Source organism: Chenopodium quinoa, unplaced genomic scaffold (assembly GCF_001683475.1).
Source record: "Chenopodium quinoa cultivar QQ74 unplaced genomic scaffold, ASM168347v1, whole genome shotgun sequence".
Classification (NCBI taxonomy): domain Eukaryota; kingdom Viridiplantae; phylum Streptophyta; class Magnoliopsida; order Caryophyllales; family Amaranthaceae; genus Chenopodium; species Chenopodium quinoa.
The window spans coordinates 7362023-7388527 of NW_018745684.1; the positions used below are offsets into that span (position 1 = coordinate 7362023).

At 31.5% G+C, this 26505-nt stretch overlaps 1 protein-coding gene across 2 annotated transcripts; it reads left to right on the forward strand.

Moving 5' to 3' along the window:
* Window positions 1–3690: 3690 nt before the first annotated feature.
* On the forward strand, window positions 3691–17467 carry LOC110717724 (serine carboxypeptidase-like 7). Of its 2 annotated transcripts, XR_002510781.1 has the most exons (6): window positions 3691–4404; window positions 13781–13855; window positions 14076–14150; window positions 15996–16135; window positions 16752–16865; window positions 17379–17467. XR_002510781.1 is itself a non-coding variant. In XM_021896486.1 (4 exons), exons 2-4 carry the CDS (start codon window positions 14067–14069, stop codon window positions 16759–16761), a joined length of 234 nt encoding a protein of 77 aa, XP_021752178.1. In that variant the 5' UTR covers window positions 3691–4404; window positions 13781–14066; the 3' UTR covers window positions 16762–17274. The 2 variants fall into 2 exon arrangements, 1 of the variants encoding a protein (XP_021752178.1); XM_021896486.1 differs by lacking the exon at window positions 17379–17467 and having other exon boundaries at window positions 13781–14150; window positions 16752–17274.
* Window positions 17468–26505: the final 9038 nt, after the last annotated feature.

The window sequence follows — 26505 nt, forward strand, 5'->3', positions numbered from 1 at the left end:
CTAAAAAACTAGGTTAAATCCCGAAGATGCACGGTTGTTAAATACTTTTAATGACAACAAATAAAAACAGTATGAAATTAAGGACCAACACACCAATTATTAAAGAGTATGAAGTATAATTTAAAAAAAAAACCACAAATAATAGTTATAATAAATAAGTTAATATTTTAGTTTAGAGTTTATGTAATGCGAATGTTATAATTTAGATACAATCCTTTTTTTTTTTTATTTATTTATTTTTTTTTTTTTTTTTGGTAAGAATATTTTTTTGTAAGAATAAGGTTTTTTTTTTGCAAATACTTTTGGAGGGAAAATTTTTAGTTTAACGCTGTCATGTGTTTCTCTTGTTTCACATTTAGTAATGTGTAATATGTAATAAATTTGTCAAAAAAGTCCTTTTAAATGGTCTACTTTGTGAGAAAAGGTTCTTTTGTGTGTGTGTGGGGGGGGGGGGAGATTAGGATCCAATGAGAAGGATGAAATGTGCACAAGTTTTTCACTAAAGGTGCATATTTTTTTCACTAAATGTGCAAAATTGATTTTGAACTAATAAATTTTTTTGATTTTTCTGGAAAATCAGAAAATGTGCACATTATGTTCAACATTTATTTACATCGAATTTGGGTCAAAAAAGTTCCTTACATCCCATTAAAGTTGTAAGGAGGTCCTTTGACCGGATTTCGACGATTGATTTATTTTCCGGCCACTAACCATCACGTGTCCAACATATGACTTTAAAAAAATCTCTTTATTAAGGATATTATTTCTGAGCCATGCTCGATATTTGGAATTAATAGTAATTGTATATAAGTCTCTTAAAAATGTAACTTAATGATCATCACAATAATTTGAATGATGAACGTTTTAGGAAAATTACTAAATCTGCAATAAAGAAAAAGAACCATACATAGAGTTTAAGAAGGAAAATTCCCTTAAAAACACCACTTTAATATAGGTATATAGATAAATACATCACAAATTCTTATATGTGGCTGGCCACACCGTGTGGTCAGTTATTATAGTGGTTACTATTCGTTAGTGTTATAGGGGTTACTTGGTCATTGTTAAAGGGGTTACTTCCTCATGGTTATAGGGTTATTCGGTCAATGTTATAGGAGTTACTTGGTCAATATTACAAGAGTTACTTGGTTAGTGTTATATGAGTTACTTTATTTTTATATAAGTGGCCATACGGTGTGGCCATCCAAACATAAGACGAGCTGTAAATACATAATGATGATTGAAATTATTAGGCAAATTAATGAATCTAGGAAAAAAAATATATGGACTTTAGAAGGGAAATTTCTTTTTAAAAAGGAAAATTGTAATCTAATAATCCCACCTTTAGTCGGTCTTCCATAAACAATCCCACCTTTTGAAATTTTAGAAACAATCCCACCTTTAACATGGATCTTCCATTAACGATCCTTTTGACCTATTACCGGTTAAACCGGTCAAACTTTTTTTATTTTTTTAATTCATCGTTGAGATCAAGGTCTGTTTTTTGTTTATTTATGCCATGGATTTGCTACTATTCAATTGATTTGCTACAGTTTTTACATAATTATTAATTAGATCCATTTAATTAAATTTAAGTTTATATTAATTGAGATCATTAGAGATTTTGAATTGGATTAGATGGAAGAAACCAATGCCTCTGTTTTGATTGATTTCCTGGGATTAGATTGGTGAGCTGTTTGTTATCACGATTCACGATTGTGGGTTTATGCTTAGAGCGTTTATATAAAATTATTATTTTCAATTATCTTTAAAAATTGGAGTTAAAATCATAATCAAGAAATTAGAAAATATTAATTAATTTCTCACTCTTTCTTCCTTGCAATCTGTTACCTGTTCTTACATTTATATACGTTTATTGTGTTATTTTCCGAGTTCACTGTGATTGGCACACCTTAATCCATAGGAGTTATGATACTCCCAAAATGGCAACCCACCACCTTCTCGAACCCCGTGCCCAGTTACAACCACACAATGAGATTCAGCCTTTCAATCTCTGTCTTCAAATCTTCATGATTTATCCAAATAAAGGATAATAAATCTTTCACTCCTCTTCCTTTTCAAATATAGGCTCTGTTTGTTTGGTTGAGTGTAAGATATTTTCAATCTTCATTATTTCGCTTGTGAAATTGTACGGTATGAATGAAATTGAATCAATCCAACTGCCATGATTGAGCTTAATTAAACCATTGATGAAAGATGTTGATGATGCGTGGTGATGATGAAGTGCACTACCAAGAAGAAACACGTGTGGTGATGATGATGCGTGGTGATGATTGAATCAATCACTCGCCCATTAGGGTTGTCGGGGAAGAGATGATGCCTGAGTTGGGTTGTCGGGGAATTGAAGGAATACGGCTGCTACAGTGATGTGGAGGGGCGATGATGACGCCTGAGTTTGGTTGCCGGGAAGGGATGCGGCAGTGGTTTTGTTTTTTTTTTCTTTTTTCTTTTTTTTTTTCTCTTTTTTTTAATAATTGGAAAAAAATAGAATAAACCTATTAAACATCGACACGTGTCATAAAACCTAAGAAAACCGGTTACCAAAACGATTCAATCGGTCAGGGATCGTTAATGGAAGATCCATGTTAAAGGTGGGATTATTTCTGGAATTTCAAAAGGTGGGATTGTTTATGGAAGACCGACTAAAGGTGGGATTATTAGATTACATTTTTCCTTTTAAAAATCACAACTTCAATACAGGTATATTGATAAGGGAATTGAATTTTTTTTATTTTTTTTTTAATTTTTATGGAAATATAAGATTGTAAATAGTTACAAATAGACATGGATAATTTGGAATATGTAAACATATTTTATATGAAAAATAAATAATCTAGTATTATGGTAAAATTATGTTAAATAAAAAATTAAAAATATTATGGTCCTCAGCTTGGGAGGAACTTGTCTCCCTCGAAAGAAGAATTTTTCTCTTGAGAAAAATAAGGATTTATCTATCTATTTCTAATGACAATGTTTTTCCACCTCATTAAAGACAAGGTGTTTTATGCGCTTGAAATATTCTCGGCTATGCGGGGCTACAAATGATTGTTCGAATTCAAGCTACAAAATCAATTCAAGAATTTTTCTTCCTCCCAAAATTATGAAACGATGACGGATCCACGCAAAAAGTTGAGTCAATGAATCGGGAATATGTATGTCGAATTATTATATATCTTATGTATTTCGATTTTTAGCCTTTCCTGGCTAATTCTTGTTTGATTTTGTTTTCTTCGTCGTTAATCGTTAATTGTAGATGTTGTATTACTTTAATCAATGAAAATTAGTGTTATTTAGGACTTCTTAACAAATATATATATATATATATATATATATATATATATATATATATATATATATATAAACATATACATTATTTTAGAACACTCAAATAAAAACACGTGCCATAATTGGGTCCGGACGGATCACGGATGGAGTAATAATCTATTAACTATTACTAAAATAGGAAATTGCTGACATCATCATCTCCCCAAACTGTATACGTGTTGCTTTCTCATAAAAAAAATTCCCGCCTAATGCACTTATGATGTCATATATATTTTTGGTTATTTTTAATCATTTTCATTTCAATCTTTTGACTGTGTCAATAAATAAATAATAAATAAAAATTATTTTTTGGTAACTAAGAATATTTTTTTTTTAATTTTTATCTTTCTTAAGGTTTTAATATTATTTTGTGTATGTGTGTGTGTTTTTTTTTACTAAGGATTGTGCAAGCAACCTAACTATGAAGTCATGTACTAATAATATGGATGTTTGTTATACAAAAATGAACTAATGTTGTCGGTAAATGTTTTCATTGTTTTGTATTTCCAAGGTGCTTCTATTTATCTAAATTAAAAGTATTTTTAATTTGTATTTCGAACTCTTAGATGACATATAAATTTGTATGCATATGGTTTTATTAGATCAGATTGGTTGACTTTCATTTTTATATTTTGTTACTTATGTAATTTATGATGATAGATATGTTTTTATGATCTAATTTATAAGTATGTCCAGAGAAATAAATAAGAGAAATAAGTTATTTCATTATAATAATTTTTTTAATCCGTGCATCACACGGGCCTAATCTAGTATTAATAACATATTAAGAGAGTAGGAGACCTCCATAACTTTTCTTTGAACTTCTCTTTTATCTCTGGATTTCAAAATTTGTTCCTTCAATTTCCTTAAATTTCAAGAACCGAAAATGATGAAGATGAAATGTGTAACTAGTCTAATTATAGTTTTGGTATCATTTGCGTTGTCTAACAATTATCGTACCATTCTTAATACAAATACAAATACATTGCATTCAAATTCAAATATTATTGGATTTCTACCTGGCTTCCCTGGAATTCTCCCTTTCAACCTTCAAACAGGGTATGTTTTTATATATGTCAATTACTTCCTCTGTTTTTTTTTTTAATTGCATTATTTAGATATTTATGCTTGTTAATTCATACTTTATGCTACAAATTATATGAAAAAAGTTGTAAATTTATGTGTCTTTTGTTAAAATTGCTTTTTTACAAAACTATATTTTCAAAATTACTTTCAAACTCTATCTACTTGTGGTTAAAAAAAATATATAACTACTTGTAATTATAAGCTCATATACTCTTATGCATATTGATTAATTCTTTTTTTTTTTTTTTTTTTGTATTATATTTCAAATGGTGAATTATTTTTTAACTATAAATTGTACATTGAATCAGTGGCGGAGCCACATTAGAACAAGGGGGGACAGTTGTCCCCCCATTTTCGGAAAAAAAGTTTTTTTTTAAAAAAAAAAAAATCAAGAAAATACAGTAAAAGGCTATAAATAACATATACTTACAGTAGATATCACAATATTGAATATGGTTTGGTGGTTGAGTCCTTAGTAAGGCTGTGTTTTGGTCCTAGGTTCGATTCCCTACTCTACTGTTTTTCAGCTTTTTTGTTTTTTTTTCCCCTACTTCTTGTTTTTTTTTATTACATACTCTAATTTTCAACAACCTTTTTAATTTGATTTTTTATTTCCTATTTCTTGTTTTAGGATTTTTAATGTTATTTCTTATTTCCTACTTCTTGTTTTTAATTATCGCTTTAACTAAGTGTGCTTAAACTCAATTTTTTTTTTACATTTCTAATAAATAGATTACTATTAATTAATTGTTTGTAACTGTGTTTTAACGAAATACATATTAATAATATGATTGATTTGAAAAAGTTGAGTTTATTTTTTCGAATGTAACTCAAACCCTGGCCCTTCATATCTACCATCAATTTGTTTTAACGATAATTATTTGACTTTTTATTTATCAATTATGTGATTACATAACAGGATTTACAAATATAAATTTATTCATTTTTGTTGGATAATTTTCTTAATATACAATAAAACTTTTTTACCCCTCTTTTTCCATATAGAAATAATTGGCATATGTGATTTCAAATAAATATTAAACAATTTAGGTTATCAATTTTTTTCTTGAGATTTTTGCCGAAACTTTAACCTCCAAAATTTGTCCCCCCGAATTATAAATCCTGGCTCCGCCACTGCATTGAATTACAAAGTAGATGTATATTTTGGAAGAGGGGGTGGGGGGGAAGAATTAACACATATGATTGAGAATTTTTTTTTTTTTTTAATATTTTGTTTATGAACGCTACCTATTTTTAAAAAGTTAGATGTATAACTTAAAGTGACTCTGTCTCTAATTCGGATGTACAATGAAAGATTTATAATTCGAGTGTACAAGTACATATTGAGCACTAACTATTTTAACATTTATAAGAATGTCTTTCTCTTATAATTGTTTAAGAATTAAGTCATAATAAGTTTTACTACGTAGATAGAAGTGGTGGTAAAACTCTACACTAATTAATATGAGGTGATTAGTAATTAGTACTATCTTTTTTGTGTGGAAAAAATATTGACCAATAACAAAGCTCAGCATCAAGTTACTTGCCAACGTAACTCATGGTGACACATAGAGATATATGGCAAGAATTACCGTGGTCGTCCTTGGACTCTTGTAGAAATTTTAGGGTTCATACGAACCTAATTTGTGTTCTTCAAAGAATGTGAAAGAGTCAAGAAATGTGGAAAAGAATCTACAATTAATATTACTCCGTAAAAAATTGCATTAGATATCTTAAGTGTAGTCAACAAATGAGTGGGTTGGTATTAAAATTGGAGGGAGTGATTATAAGTGAGTAATTAAGAATTTTAATAAGGTAGTTGGGTTATTAATTGTAAGAGATTAGTTGTTATCATGTTAAGTAAGGGTATTTAAGTTGATTTGACTAGTACAACCTTGCCATACAAATTATAAGTCAAATAATACTATGACATTTTCGTTTTAGGAAAATTAGTTTAAGTAAGAAAAAAAAAAAAAGAAAAAATGAGGAATTTTATGAATATGTATTATGACATGGTTTAATGGCTAATGATTTATTAGTGTTTAATTTGAGATTGCGGGTTCAAATCTTGTTCATTGTTATAGAACGCTTTTAATATATACTTCATTAGATTAGACCCGTGCAATGCACTGATTAAAAAAATTATTGAAATGAAATAAATTTCTATTATTTATTTTCCCGTATATACTTATAAATCAGATCACATCATATCTATCATCATAAATTACATAAGTAACAAAATATGAAAGGATTAATACCGTTTTTTAATCCCGACTTTGACCAATTTATTTTCATTAATCCCAACTTTGGATTATTCCTCAATAATCCCAACTTTAAGGTGGCCTATCATTCTTCATACCCAACCGGTAACTAAACCTGTTATATCAGGTCACTTGACACGTGTCAAGTCTTGATTGGTCAAAAAATTAAAAAAAAATAACAAAAACAAAAAAAAAACCAACAGCCTCCCCGTCCTTCACCAGCCGTCGCCTTCACCGCCCCTTCCCCCACCAGCCGTAAGCCGCCACGTCTCCCCCTCCCACACAAGACCGCCGAGTCTTGCCCTCCCATATAAGACCGTCGGGTCGACGTTTTCCCCCCTCCCCGAAACCCCCTTCTATTCCCCCACGAAACCACCAAAGAAATCCCTCCCCACTGCCAAAAATTAGGGGTGGCAAAAGCTGACCCTACCCGATAACCCGACACGAACCCGACCTGAAAATAGCGGGTTAGGGTTGAGATTTTCGACCCGAAAACTTAAATGGGTCGACACGAACCCGACCTGAAAATTAAACGGGTTAGGTTAAGATTGAAAATTCTAACCCGAAAATGACCCATATAACCCGAAAAAATTATTGGGTCGAAATCAGGTCGGGTTAACCCGATTCCGACCTGAATAATCCGAAAACAAATCAAGAATAAAACATTTTAAAAAAACTCTAAAGTAACTAGCCCAAGCCCAAATTCATGTTCCTTATAAAAAGTAAAACCCTAAGGATCACTTTTATTAGATGTAGCCGCTGCTCCATACCCACTCTCTCTCATCTTCTCTCTTCAAGGGCTTCAAAGTTCAATCTCCTAAGGTAAATCAACTGTCAACATCAATTTTCTCTCTCTTCAACTCTCAAGAAATCAATTGCTAAATCCTTTGCAAGTTGCAAGTGCTCCTCCTTCATGTCTTCCTCTCCTTCACGGACATCAAGCTTCAAGTTGCAAGTGCTCAAACTTCAAGTGCTCCTCCCTTTCATTGGATAATGCTTGTTGTTTTTACTAATTTCGAATTATATTATACGTTATTGTACGTATTGTTTTGCTTTTAGATTTTTGTTGTTGTTCATATAAAATTACAAGTTTAATACACTTAAAATTGTTATTAATTTCTATTGTTGTTGTTTTGTTGATATAATGTATACGGTTTACATAATTTCAGGTCTTATTCATATAATCTATACGGTTCACCTTATTGAAGCACTTAACCTAATATCATATTATTATTTGAAGATAAAAATCAAGTCAGTTTAAAGCAACCTGATTTAAACCCAAAAAAAAAAAGGTCAAATAAGGTCAATTTCGGGTTGACCCAAACCCGAAAATATCAGGTTCAGGTTGGGATTTTCAACCCGAAAAGTTAAATGGATCAGGTTCGGGTTGGGGGGTAGCTGACCCGAAATTAGTCGACCCGAACACGAACCTGACTTGACCTGATCCGTTTGCCAGCCCTACCAAAAATCCCAAATTGCTCCTCCCACCACCACGAAACCTTAGCGGCTAGGGTTTTTGATGGTGGGGGAGGGATTTTTGGTGGTTTTCGAGAGTGGGGAGGTGGTCTTAAGGGGTTTTCGAGTGGAGGAAGAGGTTTCAAGGGAAGGAGTGGTCGCCGAAAAACGGGAAAGGAGATAAAGAGGGAGGTTGGGGAATCGCAGCAGGAAAACGGGAAAGGGAGATAAGGAGGGGGATATTAGCGGCGCAAGGAGAGGGGGAATAGCAGCAACTGGTGGTGTGGTTTTTGGGGTTTGGTTGTTGGTCGGAGTTGGAAGGGGTTTTATTGGTGGTCGGGGTTGGGGTTTCGGGGAGGAGGATGGTGGTTTATAGAGTAGTGGCTGGAGCGGTGACTCTAGTGGTGGGGGAGGGCCGGAGGTCCGACGAGGGAGGTGGCTGGCTGGGCGGGTTGCCAGATTGGCTGGGTGGTCAGGGCTTTGGCTGGGTGGGTTTTTTTTTTGGTTTTATTTTGTTTTATTTTTAATTTTTTAACCAATAAATTTGCGACACATGTCACTTTAACAAACAAAAACAAAATTAACCCATTCAACCGGTAACCGATTTTTGGGATTGAAGAAAGATAGGTCACCTTAAAGTTGGGATTATTGAAGAATAATCCAAAGTTGGGATTAATGAAAATAAATTGGTGAAAGTTGGGATTAAAAAACGGTATTAAGCCAATATGATCTAATTAAACCATATGCATACGAATTTATATATCTAAGAGTTCAAAATACAAATTAAAAATACTTGTAATTTAAATAAATTGAAGCACCTTGGAAATAGAAAACAATGATAACATTACCGACAACATTAGCTCATTTTTGTATAACAAACATCCTTAATTCCTTATTATTAGTACATGACTTCATTGCTAGGTTGCTTGCACAATCCTTAACAAAAAAAAAAAAAAAAAAAAAAAAAAAAAAAAAAAAAACCTTCGTAGTTATCTTTAAGGTTTTAGCTCAATATCACTTTATTCTTCCAACCATAAAAAAATTATTTATTTATTTATTGACACGGCCAAAAGATTAAAATAAAAATGATAAAAAAAAACCAATTCCTTAAAAAAAAAACCAAAAATATATATGACATCACAAGTGCATTTAGTAGGAAATTTATTTATGAAACAACAACACGTGTACAGTTTGAGGAGAGGATGATTTTAGCAATTTTCTGTTTTAGCAATAGTTAATAGATTAGTTCATAACTTTCTAATCTAACAAAATCATTGAGTTGGGTAGTTGATTATATCTTTAGCCACAAATACGAAGTATTTTATTTTAATTTCCTCCAATAAAAAATATTTTATTTAAATTCAAAGACGTACCAAATCGTTATACATTTTTTCCATTTAATGTGAACCGATCTTTTGTGCGCGGCTGTATGAAAGAGTGGTGTTAAGACTGTGAACCATTCTTTTGCTAATTTGTTAAACTTGTCTATTTATATTTTCAATAGTTGTTTTGTTAAATTTAATAACAATACAATTATAAATATTGTAACATGACATGAAAGGGACACAGAGTAGGCATAGCATGACACGCTATTGTGCACATTACACTAAATATGGCACTAGGCTAGGCCGGCCCGAAGCCCAGCACGAAAAAAGCACGGCACGACACGGGCACGGGCATGAAAAAAGCATGGTACGGCATGGTACTGTGCGTGTGGGCCATGGGCCGACTTTATTTGGAGAAGCACAATAAGGCTCGGTACGACTAGGCCCGGCACGATAAAGCATGCAAAAATCAATGCAATTTTGCTTGGTACGCAAGCCCGGCCCGGCACGGCACGATGGCGCGTGGGCTTAGGCTGTGCACAGATAAGTGCCATTTATGTCACTATTTTTTAGGATTTTCTAGTTAGTTTTTCATAATTTTGATATCTTTTTACTTGGTTTTAATAACGTTGCATTACATTTGTCGTGTTTGCATGTGAAATGTTATTATTGCTCAATTTTGGTTTTTTCTTGCATGTTTTGGTTGCTTCTTGCATTAGATTAAACTTTATTGGCTTATTCTTATGTTTGGGAACACTTGGATAAGTTCATTGCTCAAGATTGAAGAAATATAAAATATAATTGAAGAAGTAATGAAGAAATGTGCACTTGATTTGCAAAGATCGAGCTTCAAATGTCTATATCTTTAGATCTAAAAAATATTTTTGAGTGATTCCAATTGGAGATGAAAGCTTATCTCGAGAAATTTCCAACGACAGGTCATATGCATAATTTTGATGAAAAACGAGGGAGATATGTTCATTTGAAGCTGAGCAGTTTTACCCAGCTAGCACGATAGGAGCAGGCGCGCAGTCTACGAAGAGCGCCTGCTCCAAACAATCTGGAACGATTCTGCCTCCCTCTGCTGCAGCTAGGAGCACCCGTGCATTGACTTTGGAGCGTTCGCTCCTACAGTGTTGCTCGACTTTTTTGTAGAGCTTCCTAGGTAAAATAGTGGGGGTATAAATAGATCTTTTACTCATTTTGGAGAGTGAAATTCATTTTTTCAGTAGTTTTAGGTTGCTTCCTGATTTTATCTCTGGAAATGAAGGGTGCCCTCGTATGTAATCGCTAAAGCGAAGCTTTTGGATTGAAATTTTTCATCGAATATGGAATCCCCCCATGGGTGAGAAGGTTGAGTTACAAACTCCGTTGGCTTTCGCAAGAAAGCATCTCGAAAGTTCCGAAATCTATGGTTGATGTCTCACTCGAACTCTATCCCTTAATTTCTTCGTCCGAGCGGCCCCTCTAGGACACGGTGCGGGAAGGAAGAGGGGATTCTTTATACCATTAATTCGCAATAGTTAACCAAGCAGTAACCAAGAACAAAGAAGCAAGCCAAGATCAATGGGGGGTCGCCCCAGCAAAAAATGGTAAGAAGAGGTTTAGGTTTTTAGAGAGAGAAACTCTCAATTTTTAGAGAGAGAAAGTGAGAAACACAATGGTTTTCATGGATTTTGATAATCAAAGGAGGAATTTGATGATTTGAAGATCTCCATTTTATATCAATGAGCATTTCTTACTCTCTCTTCTCTTTATGCTTTCTTTAATTACTATGTTCATCATGTTTAAGTAGTTTTCCTTCTAATAGGTGTTGAGCGAAGTTTTGTAATGATTAATTGGGTTGTTTGAGATAAATGTGATGATAATTGGCGTGTATGTATGGGTTGCAACGGGTCTTCGATTGCGGAATTCAATCCCTAACTCTCTTTACGGATTCATACAATCTAGTGTCTCTTCTACGGGGGGATGGTCAGGGTTCTATTGACTACCATTGGCTTATCCAAAAGATTATATGTCTTGGCTCAGCCTTTTAGTATTGTAGTGTCCACAAGGCGGATCGACAACGAGTTCACCGCGCTCATCAAATCGTAGGAGAAGCAGCTGTTAATTTAAGTTGTTTTAGTACTGTGCAGTTTGTTTTATCCCTTGTCAAAAAAAATGGGAAATAGAAAGTAAGTGGTTCTTTAATATAATTGAGCCTCATAAAGTGTGGGTTGTAGTTAAGAAAAAACAAATAAAAAGTTGCTAAGGAAAAAAGGAAAATTAAATTGAACATAGGATAATGGATGAAAACGAAAAGTGGGTAGAACTTAGGAAACAAAGAAAGTAATTATATAATAATTGTTCAACGACAAAACAAAGTGAGATCATTCATAATTAGTTTTAGAATTGTGAAATTACGTAGGTTGCATGTTGAAAATTTGGTGTTTAATGCGTGCTTAGCTTGTACATTTTGGTATAGAAAAAATTGGTTTTAATAATTCTAAATTTGCCCTTTTTTTATTTATAATCTCAACTTTGAAGGTTGTTTTCTTTGATCAATCCCATACTAGTCAACAAAAGTCAACGACCTATTATAAAAGGTTACTATTTTTTTTACACGTATCAACCTGTGATTAGTCCAAAAAATAAAAAGAAAAGTGAAAAAAATTTAAAAAGGAAAACCCCCTGCCCTTCCCTTTCCCCCACCTCCGCCGCCTAACCTAGTCTCGTCGGCCCGCCGCCTTTCCTCACCCCAGTCATCGACCCTCTCCCTTCCCTCTTAAACACCATCCCCTCTTCCCCAAAACCCCATCCCATCCCCCCCAAGAAATTATTCATCCTCTACCCTCGAAAACCCTTAATTATTGGCCTTCCCCCTACCCTTGAAATCGGCGTTGGGCATCGGCGCGAGGGAAGGGTTACTCGAGTTATTACTGTGATAAATGGTTCGCACATTATTGTGATTTATATTGTTGTATAAGCTTTCAATATTGTGAATTAAATTAGAAAATTTTTTATATGTGGTTGGGGTTGCTCGAGTTATTCGATCAGGGGTTACTCGAGTTACTCGAGTTACTCGGTCATGGGTTATTTGAGGGATTCGGTCAAGGGTTACTCGGTTAGGGGTTTCTTGAGGGGTTTGGTCATGGGTAACTTGAGGGGTTCGGTCAGGGGTTACTCGGTCAAGGGTTACTTGAGGGGTTCGGTTTGGGGTAACTTGAGGGGTTCGGCTAGAGGTTACTCGGTTAGGGGTTACTTGAGGGGTTCGGTCAAGGGTTACTCGATCAAGGGTTACTTGAGGGGTTCGGTCTGGGGTTACTTGAGGGTTTTGGTCAGGGGTTACTCGGTCAGGGGTTACTTGAGGGGTTCGATCAAGGTTTACTTGAGGAGTTTGATCAGGGGTTACTCGGTCAGGGGTTACTTGAGGGGTTTTCGTTCAGGGGTTACTCGGTTAGGAGTTACTCGAGTAACCCTTGACCGAGTAAGTTGAGTAACCCCTGAGCGGGTAACTCAAGTAACCCTGGCCACACGGTGTGGCCAGCCACACAGAAAAATCCCCCATTAAATTAACTATTGTTTAAATTTTATAAAATTCAGTATTTGAACTTTTAAAACCATGCAATTGCACGGTTCTATACTAGTCTTGAAGCTATATCAAATGTGAGTATAATTTTATTTTCTTTTTTGACATTGAATGTGAGTACGATTTACCTTCAACAAATTGCACACAAAAATGATACTTTCTTTGTTTTTTTAAATGCATTACTTGGTGGGTTGAGCACAAAATTTAAGAAAAAAGTGTAAGAAAAAAATGGAGTATGTCAAAAGTAACCATGTGAAAAGAAAAAAAATAAAAATCAGAAAACAAATGAGAGATAGAAAAGGTAGTAATAATTGTTGTTATCACTTATCAGTCTAATCACAAGGATAAGTCGAGAATTTTGTATGTGAACACAATCAAAAGGAAATGGTATAATTAATGTGAAACTTTCCAAAGAGGAAAAATGGTGCATTTAAAAAATTAAAAAGGAGAAATGTGTTTTGCACTAGATAGATTGGATATGATTAGCTCTAGCTTACTAGATAGCTACTATATGTACTTAAGATAATTAGTCTGTAAACGTTTTTTTAAACCCTTAAAGATGAAGTAGATTATTATTGAATGAAGCCTAAAAAATCATTTGGAATAGTTTAATAGGTTAACCTGATTCAAAGTGTGGATCGAATATATATAGTTCGTTCCACACTTACATGTGTTGTAAACTTAATTATATCGGCCTACCTCATATACTAATATATAAGATCTGCGATTTGCCTATGCAGTGCTTGGATCCAGTAGAAGAATCATTTATCCTGGAATCCAAATGCAATGTATCAACACCCGAGAAGTGGTGTCGGGTATTGCTTAACTTCCCTCTTTTGGTCACAATTTTTCAGAGTTGAAGGGGATATAATTTAAGTACTTCATCCTTTTTTTTTCTTTTTTTCTTTTTTTTGTAAGACAATTTTGTTCAAAATGGAAAAGTTGTTGGAAACGGAAAGAGTAGACTTTATGTGATCGATAACAAATTTTGAATTTGTACTATTTGTGTGTGAGTGTGTGTTTTTTATGGTGCAGGTATACTATCGTAATTACATGTCTCAATCGTGGGCCAATGACATTAACGTCCAAGCAGCTCTTCATGTTCGGGAGGTATGTAATCGATTCATAAATAGGATTGTTCAAAGTCTTGTGTTTGGATTGAAGGAATGAAACTGAGGACAAGAAGGGAAGGAAAATGAAGAGATAGAATATCTTTTATTTGGATAACAAATGAGTAAGGAAAGGAATTTGAATAACAATGAATATATTTGAAAGAAAAACTCATATTTAATTCTTCCCTCCACTCCCTTTCCCTTCCCTCCCCTTCTTTTTCTTCCCTTTCTCTATTCAAACACTCTTAGATTTTAAAAGTAAGAAACTTGTTCTTAATTTTTTTACACCTTTTTTGAATACTCCTTCCAAACTCAGAATTGTCAAATTTTCGCTATTGTTAATAAAACTAGTTTAAATTGTGTGCATGCACAAGTGTTATTACTTTATTAGTAGGATATGAATAAGGCCAGCTATATATCACCATATCCAAATGAAATAGGGCCTCCAACAAATTGGGGCCCTCCAAATATATACTTTATATATAATGAAAATAGTATAGTGCACCAAGATGTACCATGCGCATGGTGCACCCGAAAAGAACATTAGGCATATTTTAAAGAACATGGGCGAAAAAAAGAACATATTAGTGTTTGAAAAAAAATATACCTATGTTTGATAAAAGAACATGTTTGTGTTTGACAAAGAATATGGCATTACAAAGAACATAAAGTCCTTACAAAAAGAACATGATAATACATTAAAGAACATGTTATCTTTCATGGTTACTCAGGTGGTTGAATGTGTTTGACAAAAGAACATGTTTGTGTTTGAAAAAGATAGAGGTGATCATTGGGCGGGCTGAGGCATGCCAAGCTTCGGGTCGGGACAAAAAAAAAACTAAAAATGCATAAAAACGCAATCTCAAACACGCCAAAATAAAAATCGCCCAAAACCTGTCCAAAATCAGGCTGGGCCAGCGGGCCGGGCTAACTTTGATCCTCTCTAGACAAAGAACATAAAGTCTTTACATAAAAAGCATGATAATACATCAAAAAACTTGTTCTTTTTCATGGTTACTCAGGTGATTGAATTTAACATTTTTTTTTATGTACATACATTAAAGAACATATTGTATAATGTAAAGAACATATACTTCAAACTCAAAGAACATAATAATCAAACTCAAATAACATATTATGTTCGCGTTCTTTATAAATGTATCTAATGTTCTTTTTTTCGCCCATTTTCTTTTAAATATACCTAATGTTCTTTCCAAGTGCACTATGTGCATGGTGCACCCGAGTTCTTTTAAATATACCTAATATTCTTTTCGAGTGCACCATACGCATGGTGTACCCGGGTGCACCAATCACAAATACATGGTATATAATGAGTGTTGTAGTTGTATGATATGTATTTTAGGTTGTGGCCTAGTGATTTGCGAAATTCATCAAAAAGTAAGGAAATTAATTGTCCTTTTGCTCTTTGAAATTGTTTGTTAGTCCTATTTTCCTATATCTTTTACCCTTTCCATACTCTCAAAGTCTTCCAAGTAAAGGTTTCGATTCTAGGGTATTTAATGTACTACCTCTTTTAACAGTTATTTGCAACGATTTGACATAAAGTAGAAATTGAAAAAGGTCTCATCGTTGCAAATAACTATTAACGGAGGTAGTATGTACTTTTTCTAAAGAAAACCTGTACAAAGTATTATATCTCTAACTAAGATTTTGTTATTAAAGTTTAATATATGAAAAAATTGTTTATTTGCTATTGATAGTTTTATAGGTGAAAAAATAGATTTAGGGCCTAATGAAGAAGATTAGTACTTTGTACTAGCTAGATGTTGTTATTGTAATGCCTGTTTTGCAAATTGCAATCTAATATTGAAATTGTATTTAGGGAATGATTAACGAATGGTTTCGCTGCCGTGGTCGTCGCAGTGATGATGAGTTTAAGTACAATATTGATGTTGATGCTGATAGTGCCATAAGTTATTATCAAAATCTTACCACCAAGCCTCTCAGGGCACTAATCTTCAGGTAATATATACTTCGTATATATCTCTATTTGTTAATCGTGCTTTACCCATAAAACTAGTTCAATATCTACTAGTAGGATGCCTTACTCGCAAGGCCAAAAATGATCTAAGTAATATAATGTGCTAGTTCTAACAATTACTTCGTATTATTATCTCAATATCTCATACGTATTACATAGTATACATACACTACCTTCATCTCACTAAAATGTTTATACTTAATAGTACTTTGTAATATATTTATTACGTAATTTTAAAATTATACATATCTAGTGTTTTAAGATTTATAAACTATACATGATCACATATGATAAAATTAAATTTGATGTTTGTATGAGTTGCAATATTTGGTTAGAGATTTAAAACTCTGACCAAATGCAGTATATACAAGGTAACAATATTTGTAAAATGAAGGAAACTACGGATTAATATACCACCTTTATTTTTCTTTTTATTTACAACAAATGAGTATTTTATGTGATACAAAAAAAAATCATTTATTGCATGCAACCGAAAAGAAACGTTCATAGTATAAGAAAAATTGTGCAATAGATTGTTATCCAATTAATTGGACACTTGATTACATTGACTATGCTTACGTGGACTTTGTTTAACAGTGGCGACTAGGATATGATGGTTCCATATATGTCAACATTGAAATGGATCAAAACGCTAAATATCGTCCCAGAAGATAATTGGAGGCCTTGGTTTCTTAATGACCAAGTTGGAGGGTAAATTCCTAAAAAATTCTGAGCAATTATTATTTGAAATTGTCTTTTGATTTTTACCTTATTAAGTGAAAAAAATTACCATCTAAGAATGGATCTATATCTTGATAAATTTGACGAAGTGACCTAACACTACAAGATAATCTGATGTGTAGGTAGATATGTCCAAATTTTTTTTTAAGTGAACTTACTCGTAATAAATATGAAGGAATTGAAGTGAGGTTGGTAGAAAAATAAAGTATGATAGTTCGAAATTAAGAGAGAAAATCTTGAAATATATTAAAGTATGATAATTGGGGATTTCATTAAAAGAGAAGAAATTAGTAAAATATTGTGAAAGGTTTCCAAAGAGGAAATGAAGCAAGAAATAAAATACTACCGCAAAAGAAAAGTAGAGCAAGTAATGAAATACGGAGGGAGTATTTTAATATTTGCTTCACTTTTCCTTTGCGTCCGTATTTTATTACTAAAATAAATCTAATTTAATATCTTATGAGAATTTCTTGTTTCATACAGATATGTTACAAAATATTCAAATGACAACTACAATTTGACATTCACTACAATTAAGGTATATGCATTACTCAATTTAATCTTTTATATACCCATTGTTATGTACTAAACTTATTAGATCATTTTTACTAAAATTAAATTATTTTTGCATAATTTAAATAATTTTTTTTTTTTGAATAAAAAAAATTCTAATGTTTTATACTTCATATGTTATTATAATTATTTATAAAAAAAAATAATAATAAAAAAAAAATTTATGTACAAAAAGACTGTTTATTTTTACTCGTTCGTGGTTGCTTTTCTTATTTACAATCTTGTCGTCCTTTAATTCCAACTATTGTTAAAGTTTATTAGCTTTTGAAATGTACATTGTTTGATAGCACATAAACAACGTTATGGAATTTGAATAGGATTCATATTAAATAGTGATATTTGAGCAAATGTTATCAAGAGGTATAAAGAACTTAAAAATCCTAAAATCAAGGGAAATCAATGATAGGGAAAAAAAAGACTGGTACTAATTATAGAGAGAATTTAAGAGGAAAAATATAACTAAGTGGTTATTACTTTAGTATTAGATATAAATATTAGATGGTCATAAAACATTAAAGAACTTACATTATTAAGTTTTTAGCTGCAACATTTCACATATTATTACTCTGTATGACCAAAGCTCACAAAAAATTTATTTGAAGAAAAACAAGCTAAAAATATTATACTAGGTATTATTGAAACATGCAAATCAATTAAGAGTTCTAAATTAACAATTGCCGCTTAAGATATGAAGGGATGTAAACCTAATATACATATATATATATATATATATATAAAGGGGAGTGTTTTCCCGAGTTTTTAGAGCGCCACGTAGGATTTTAATTTTTAAAAAATTAATAGAGCGCCACTTAGGATTAATATTTTTAAAACGCTACAATCGGATTATGCCACTTAAGATTAATTTTTTTTTTAAACGCTACATATAATTATAATAAAAAGCGCCACGTAGAATTATAATATAATAGGATTAGTTTTTTTAGAGCGCCACTTAAGATTAGGTTTTTTTTTTTAAGAAACGCTATAATAGAATTATGCCACGTAAGATTAATTTTAGAGCGTCACATATTATATTTTAGCCAATGAAAAAAAAATTGCAATTTATTTTAGATTAAAAAAATTTATATTAATTATAAAAATAAAATCAGCGCCTTTTTATATTAATTATAAAATTTTATACTAATTTTAGTGCTTTTTTGTGTGGCTGGTCATATCGTGTGGTCGACTGATACACACCCAAATACTAACCGAGTAACCCTTGACCGTCCGAGTAACCCCTGATCGATTGAATAACCCTTGACCAACCAAGTAACACCTGACCAAGTAATCCCGACCACACGGTGTGACCAGCCACATATGAAACTTTATTTGTGAAATAAAATATTATCTTTTTATATTACAAATTTTATCTAAATATGAGAAATAAAGTTGATAATTCATTTTATAATAAAAAATTCAAGTAGTTAGCAAGCGAATATTACAAAGTTTATTAGATAAATATATATTTAATAAAATATTTTATTTGAAAAAATACAAACAAACCGTGCATCACACATGTTTCATCTAGTTAATTAAATATTATTTAATAATAATTTTAAAATAACATTGTCAAACTTTTTAGGATTTTAAAAAATAATTTTTATAAAAAATTTTGGTGGCTTTCTTATACTTCTACAAAGCCACCACATAGGCACATAAATCAAATAGTACGTATTAAAACTACCAGGTCTACCACCCAAACCAAAGGTGTAAATACTCGCCAATACAACTTCTCCGCAAGAGCTAGCCACTCCGATCGCGCGTGTAGGCCATCCTAGTTTTAATAAAATGCTCGTGCTACCTTTCCCTCAAAAAAAAAAAAGTAAAAAATAAATAAAAAAAAAAAGTAAAAAACTCTATTTATTGTATCTATTATCCCGTGGAAATTCTTTTGCCATATTCTAAAGTAGATCTCTATTTTTGCCTCAACGTGACCCTATATAAACTTGCTTTATGTAGTATAAATTTTGGTATTTTATGATAAATATACGCATAAGTCGGGGTACTACTTAGTTTATTTATTTATTGTTATAAAATAAGGAGAAAATATGAGAGATGGAGAGAGAATTCATCAACTTATTATTTCATAGAGTACGGATATATATACAATATAACTAGGGTTTGCTTAGGTAATAATAAACCCTAGATCTAGAATATTCCGGAATGATACAAGGAGGATAATGGATATCCACAAATATTTCATAACGCTCCCCCTTGGATGTCCATTATCGAAGAGTGTGCCTCGTTAAAACCTTATTAGGAAAAACCCTGTGGGATAAAAAAAACCTAATGAAGGAAAAAGAGTATAACATTCTTCTTAATACGCTCGAGATAGATGCCGCTTCATTAAAAACCTTACCAAGAAAACCTAACGTGGGACAAAACCATGGTCAAGGGAAAAAGAGTGCAGCGCGTATTTTCACCCCCTGATGAATACATAACTTGAGATTTTCTAGTGCCGCAACAATGAATCCAATATGATTGGATATTTTCTAATATGTAGTCAAATATCATTCTTGGTCTTCGATCCTCCTAAACTGAAAGTGCATCTCCAAGTATTCAAGAGAACATGTGAAGTGTCTTCATTTCACCATACATGTATTTATCTCTATATCATTCCAAACCTCTGTTTGAATAAAGTTACTTTAAAAGTTAAACTTATGCGGTTAGGCCTTCTTCTGAAGGTCGTGAATAATAAAAATCGATGATCATTATTCGATTAAATATTCATTAATAATAATTTGATAACAAAACTTGATATTATTAATGTCGTTCTTCAATTTCATATGAATTATAATATAACACATGTATTTAGATACGCTAATCATGGTTCTTCTGGACCATAAACAAAAATTCTCACGCATAAGTATTCCATTGATATTCCTTGGACGTTTCATAATTGACACGATAGCTCTCTTGCAAATACAAAAGCAAATCTCACTAACTTTCATATGCTCAAACTTCAGGTTGAGAAATCAATGATGTAGTCACATAGACTTTTCAAGAGTTTGATAATAATTGCAATATTCAAGATATAAAATTTGTAGGGCTATAAATACGTTGCATATAAGTTCTTCGGGAACTTCTCTTACATGATTCATAAATAATATTAGATCAACGTCGTATATAATTTTATCATAATTATAAGCCCGTTGGAATATAAATATGTCTTACTATACTTTGAATGAGCATGCACATACACTAGAAATATTGTATAGAAACTAATGCATGCAATAAGAGATATATAAAACATGATAACATATTAAGCAAAAATACAATAAGTAATGCATTTAACAACTACTGACATATGCAATGAACAATCCGTTAACCTATGACTTATACATGCATATAAACATACATATGACTCAAAATAATGCAAGACACTGTACAATGTGGATTTAAAAATCCATATTTCATTGGACTTCTGGTCCATAATAAACTTTTGATCATTATATGTCGACATCAAAATAGACATATATTCCAGATCCCTTATTCACTAGTCCATTCTATCATGCATATACATTATTTGTCGGTTCCATCATATACCGGTATCATCATATAATTTCTCAGGGTAAAATTTTAATTTGTATGCTATTTCGACAATGATATCTGAATATATTTTTCATTGGTACCATCATAATTTTTTCTTACATCATAGGCCATCTATTGTAATAATTCAGATATCTATACCACTTTTGGGTATTTATACACTATGGTATTTATATACTATTACACTATTAAAAGTATTAACTGCACTATCTTTCCACATATCATATCTTTATTTTGGAACCGATCATACAACCTACACTTCAGGTGTAGTGATTCAAGTATAATTAGCAAGATTTTATCTCAATGTATACACATAATATGATCAAAAAGTATCTTCAACGCTATGCAACATGAGTCATAACTAAATACAATCAAATCATAAATGTGCAACATATCTTGATAATATATAGGCAAAAGTTGGCATATAACTTTTCAAACTTCCTTTATAGGGATCATCAATTATATATTTTTCGATTTTTCCAACTTTTGCTAATTCTTCTCCCCCTGCGTTGATAAAATATCTCATTTATAGGGGCGTTTAATTTTATACCAACTTAGTATACAAATTTGCATTAAAATTCATTTCATTAGGAGGATCACAATAAAAAATAATCTCTTAAAAGATTCTATTAAACAAGATTTATCTCTTCTAGAGAACAATTTCAATGAAGAATCATTAACTTTACACATCATGTGTATTTATTATTACATTTTCCATAATATTTTCTCTTCCGGAGATCAATGTCAATGGGGAGACATGTGTTGTGCAGTTGTACGTTTTTCTTTCTTCTCCTATTTCTTATGTGCTGACATATAATAGCCCCAATCAAAAGAATTGGTATACAAGCATAAATTACTTGCTTGTAATTCTACTAGGTGGTGATCTTCTAGATCTTTGAAGACTTAAATAGTGTATTTGGTGAGCTTCTGATCACCTAATACTTGACAATAATATATAAGTTATTCTGGTGAACTTCTGGTCACCTATTACTCTTTCGTATATATGAAAATCAAAACCTATTAGCTCTTAAAATTTTCATTAAGCAAAAATTATTATAGCTCAATCCCAATGTTATGTCTTGCCATTCAATTCATTTCATATATCTAACATTGAGAGAGTGTCAGCACATTATCAAACGAAACTTCAGGTTTTCATAACGGGTATTTATTGAACCCGGATGGCCTAATTTAATTATCACATCCAATCGTTTATCTAAATTTAAACTATGGTTAGTTTTCCAACACTGGTGATCACTTTATGAGACATAATTTATGCATGGCCATGAATATGATGTGATATTAGAACACCAACATATGGTTCTTTATATAATTGGCACGACAATCATCTAATACTTGATCTAAGAATTTATACTCTGTTGGAGTTTAGACTATAATCTTGATACATGCTAAGCTTGTTGGATAATTCTATACTCTTTTAGAGTACTCTATATAATCATGGTACATATTCCTTTTACTAAAATAATCTCTTATAAAGATCTATCAAAATGTATCACTAATTGCCCTTTTCCTGATTCAAGATTCTTATATTTTATTTTGGAACCTATTGAAATACCACGCTTCAGGCGTGCTTTAGGTTCATTAAAAATTGATGTTTGTTGTCCTTCTGGGACATTAGTTTTAATTGGACCATTTATATTTGATATAGAGTCAATGTCATTTATTCATATCCATCTTCAGGATGGTGTCATTAAATATTTAATAATTATGTGGTCAACTTTATTAAATAAATCATTGATATTTAAGCTAATGTATGTAACAAACTGACTATGATGTATCTTATTATTTATGTGCAAGGATTACATAAAATAATGAAATAATTACAATCTCCCCCTAATCCTTGCATATGGGGCACGAAATGAATTCAACAACCTTTAAATCTCTTGCACCTTTTAAGACATAAATTCTTTTAGCAATGCATGTATCAAGCACAATAAAACTATTCTTATAAACTCTTACTCGTAACTCTTACTCAATTTTATAATCTCTATAAGTATGGGCATAATAAATATAATTTTACAAGTAAGTTTCCCACAATGTCATCTATCTCTTGCTCATATAAAAATTGTGCAATCATGTTTAATTTGCAAATCGTATAATTTTGCATGAATTATATTCATCATGAAAACATGCATGTATCATTTTAATCAAGAATCTATCTAGTAATCTGTGAATCATTAATACTCACCCAAAGTATGGTATCTAAAATAACCACCAAATTAAAAGACATTATGTCAACTTTATTTTCTAAACTTTTGTATTATTCTTAAGGGTTTTGGGCTTTATAAGTTTAAGAAACTTTAAGTCTATGTGTGTGAGTACTCTTTATAAATCTAGAAAACTTTAGGTCCGCACATCATGGTTTTGCAATTCTTATTTAATGAATCATAATTAAGAAAACATCATGCAATCATATTTGTTATCCTTTCAATCCCAATTTCTCATTTACTTTAGGGAGTGAGTAAATCTAGTAATTTATGATTTACCAACTCACATCCACCCTGAGTTCAGTGTCGTCTAGAATACTATTCAAAGTCTAGCCTTTTATATATTCTTTCTCATGGCGTTAAGGAGAGAATAAACTTATAATAATAATCTTGCTCATATGTAACAAATATTAGTCGTGCTCATATGTATAGACTCTCATCTCATTTATAAAACCAAACCAAATGAATGTATGATCATCAAACAAGTTAAGACGAGAGCGTTTAATTAACAATTAGTTACTCCGGTTCAAACAAGAGGATCAAATAGGTTTCATGCATGTCCCATATTTTGTAAAATTGCAACAAATATGTATTATGACTATTATCTATACTTGGATATAATGTGAACTATTAAAAGGTGAAGAAAATATAGAAATGTTCCAATCCAAGACTAATATCACATGTCAGCTTGTATGTGCTAGTATAAAAAAGCATCATGTTAACAAAGAAGTATTATCATTATGGCATGTCAACAAATATGTATTATCATTATCACAAGAAAGCATCATGTTATTTGGTGAGAGTTATAATAGAGTACATACTATATATATACTACCATACATAATATAAATAGATATAGAATATCCTAGCTCTTAAAAACGAAACTTAATGCAAAAAAAAATGTAGGTGTATCTGCCTTGATCTATTAGCCTAAAAATTGTGTAAAATCTTATTATTTGATAAGTAAAGTTAAATAATAATCCAATGTAGTTAACCAATGTTGGGATAATGATAATCATCAAATAAACATTTAAATTATCAATGTGATAATATATTGTAATCTGAATAAGCATCGATTACCTTAATAGCGGATTGGTGGAACATAAGGTATACTTGTATCATATTGTATTACATAGGCATCATACTATTGTAGTTCACATTCTAGGATTTATAAAAGGCTACATAATAGACAAATCACACAAAGTGAATATAGCTACCACTACTTAAACAAAATTAGAATATAAAGTTTCAAGATTAAAATTAAACAGATCAAAATTATTTGATAGAGTAGTACTCCATAGTCCATACAATATCAAAATTAAACCGATGCAGTAAGGCAATGGCAATGGCAATGGATTTAATGCATAATTAGAGGTACTCGCACATTTTAATTTCCAAAAATCACCAAACAACTTATTAGGAGTTATTACCTTAAATCCACCTTAAACTCTGTAATTAATTTGATTGGGTGTTGAAATTACAAGATTAGCTACCTCATTAACAAAACTATTCACAAAAACTGAACATCAAATTGGTTGTAAACTCATAATTGTTGCTCAAAACAGAAAATCCTATCCAAACAGTTTACGTTCCTCTAACAGCCCCGCAACTTGTTAATCCAAAAAATGAATTAACTCCGCTTACAATACAACTCACAGAAGTACACTATCTCAACGCATCAAATCAATACAAACACGACAAACGATTACAACAAACATTTTCTGCATACAGAAAACTTGTTAATTCATTTACATCCTCAGAAATATAGCATTAATCTTAAGACACTTGATATTAATCCAATAAAAAGTATCATATATTTCAGCGGTAAAATACCAAAATCAAGCACCCATCTCATCAATCAACAGAAGAGAAACACAGCAAAGATTTATCAATTGCAAGAGATCGAAATTAAAATTAAGAAAATCTGCATAAACAAAATTAAACAATAGAACAAAAACTAAAAAAAAAAATCATAAGAACAAACCTCACTCAATTTATCCAAAGTAGCAATAGCACTCGTTGTAACCTCCTTGGGTTTGCCGAAAATCCTCATAAACATGATTAATTAATGGGGTTTGATCCGTAAAAATCAACAAAGAAAACCCAGATAAAAGAGAACAAGATTTAGAGCGGGAGGAAACCGCGTAAATTGGGAAAACGGGGTTTGATAACAAAAATTGATTGATTTGATCAATTAAGCAAATTTCTCTGATAATATGAATCTTGAAATGGTAGCAAAAGATATTTGAAGAGAAGGTTTGAGAGGAATTTCAATGGAGGAAAGTGGTATACACATAATTATGTATATGTATAGGAATCAAAAGATTTATTAATTATTTAGAATTTTGGTGCTGATAACGTGTTATAAAATAAGGAGAAAATATGAGAGATGGAGAGAGAATTTATCAGCTTATTATTCCATAGAGTACGGACATATATATACAATATAACTACGGTTTGCTTAGATAACAATAAACCCTAGATCTAGAATATTCCAGAATGATACAAGGAGGATAATGGATATCCACAAATATTTCATAACATTTATAATATTTTTTTAGTATTTAATATACTTCTCTTTTTAGTATTAAGTTGGGAATTTATAGACAATTTACGAGTAAATTGGTGTAATAAATGTTTATTTATTGTCAATTCTTTTCACTTTTAACTTTTTAAGAGCTGCATATATCTTTTTCCATATTTTATTAATGATTAGATAGTCACAGATATCACAAGCCATAATACAATTCAATTCCCAAGTTTATCGTACAACATTTAACATTACCATATCCGAATGATTTAATTAATCAACTTCAAATTTTCGTAACTAGTGCCGAGTAGCTTATTCAGACCTTCCTTAACTCCAACTACTCCGTATATACTTGTAGTTTATATGAACTTCTCTCTCCATTTCTCAGTTTCAACAATTAATTTGTTTCTTCCCTTTAATTAATTTCAAGAAACTAAATGATTAATAAAAAAATTGTAACTCAACTAATATTAGCAATGACGATGATTTTGGTATCATTTGTGTTGTGTAACAATTATCATACAACTCCAAATACAAATTCAAATGTTGTTCGATTTCTACCTGGCTTCCCTGGAATTCTTCCTTTTAACCCTCAAACCGGGTATGTGTTTATGTCGATTACTTCCTCTATTTTTTTAAATTGCATTATTGGTATTTTTACTCTTGTTAATTCACAATTTATGCTTCACATTGAGTTATTATTTGCTCAATATATATTGAGGCAAATCTAATAAAA

Excerpts from the sequence above, each read along its gene's own strand:
- LOC110717724 (XM_021896486.1), top strand. The coding sequence starts at position 14,067 with ATGGTGCAGGTATACTATCGTAATTACATGTCTCAATCGTGGGCCAAT. Across the intron at positions 14,151-15,995 it reads CAGCTCTTCATGTTCGGGAG|GGAATGATTAACGAATGGTT; the intron begins GTATGTAATCGA and ends AATTGTATTTAG.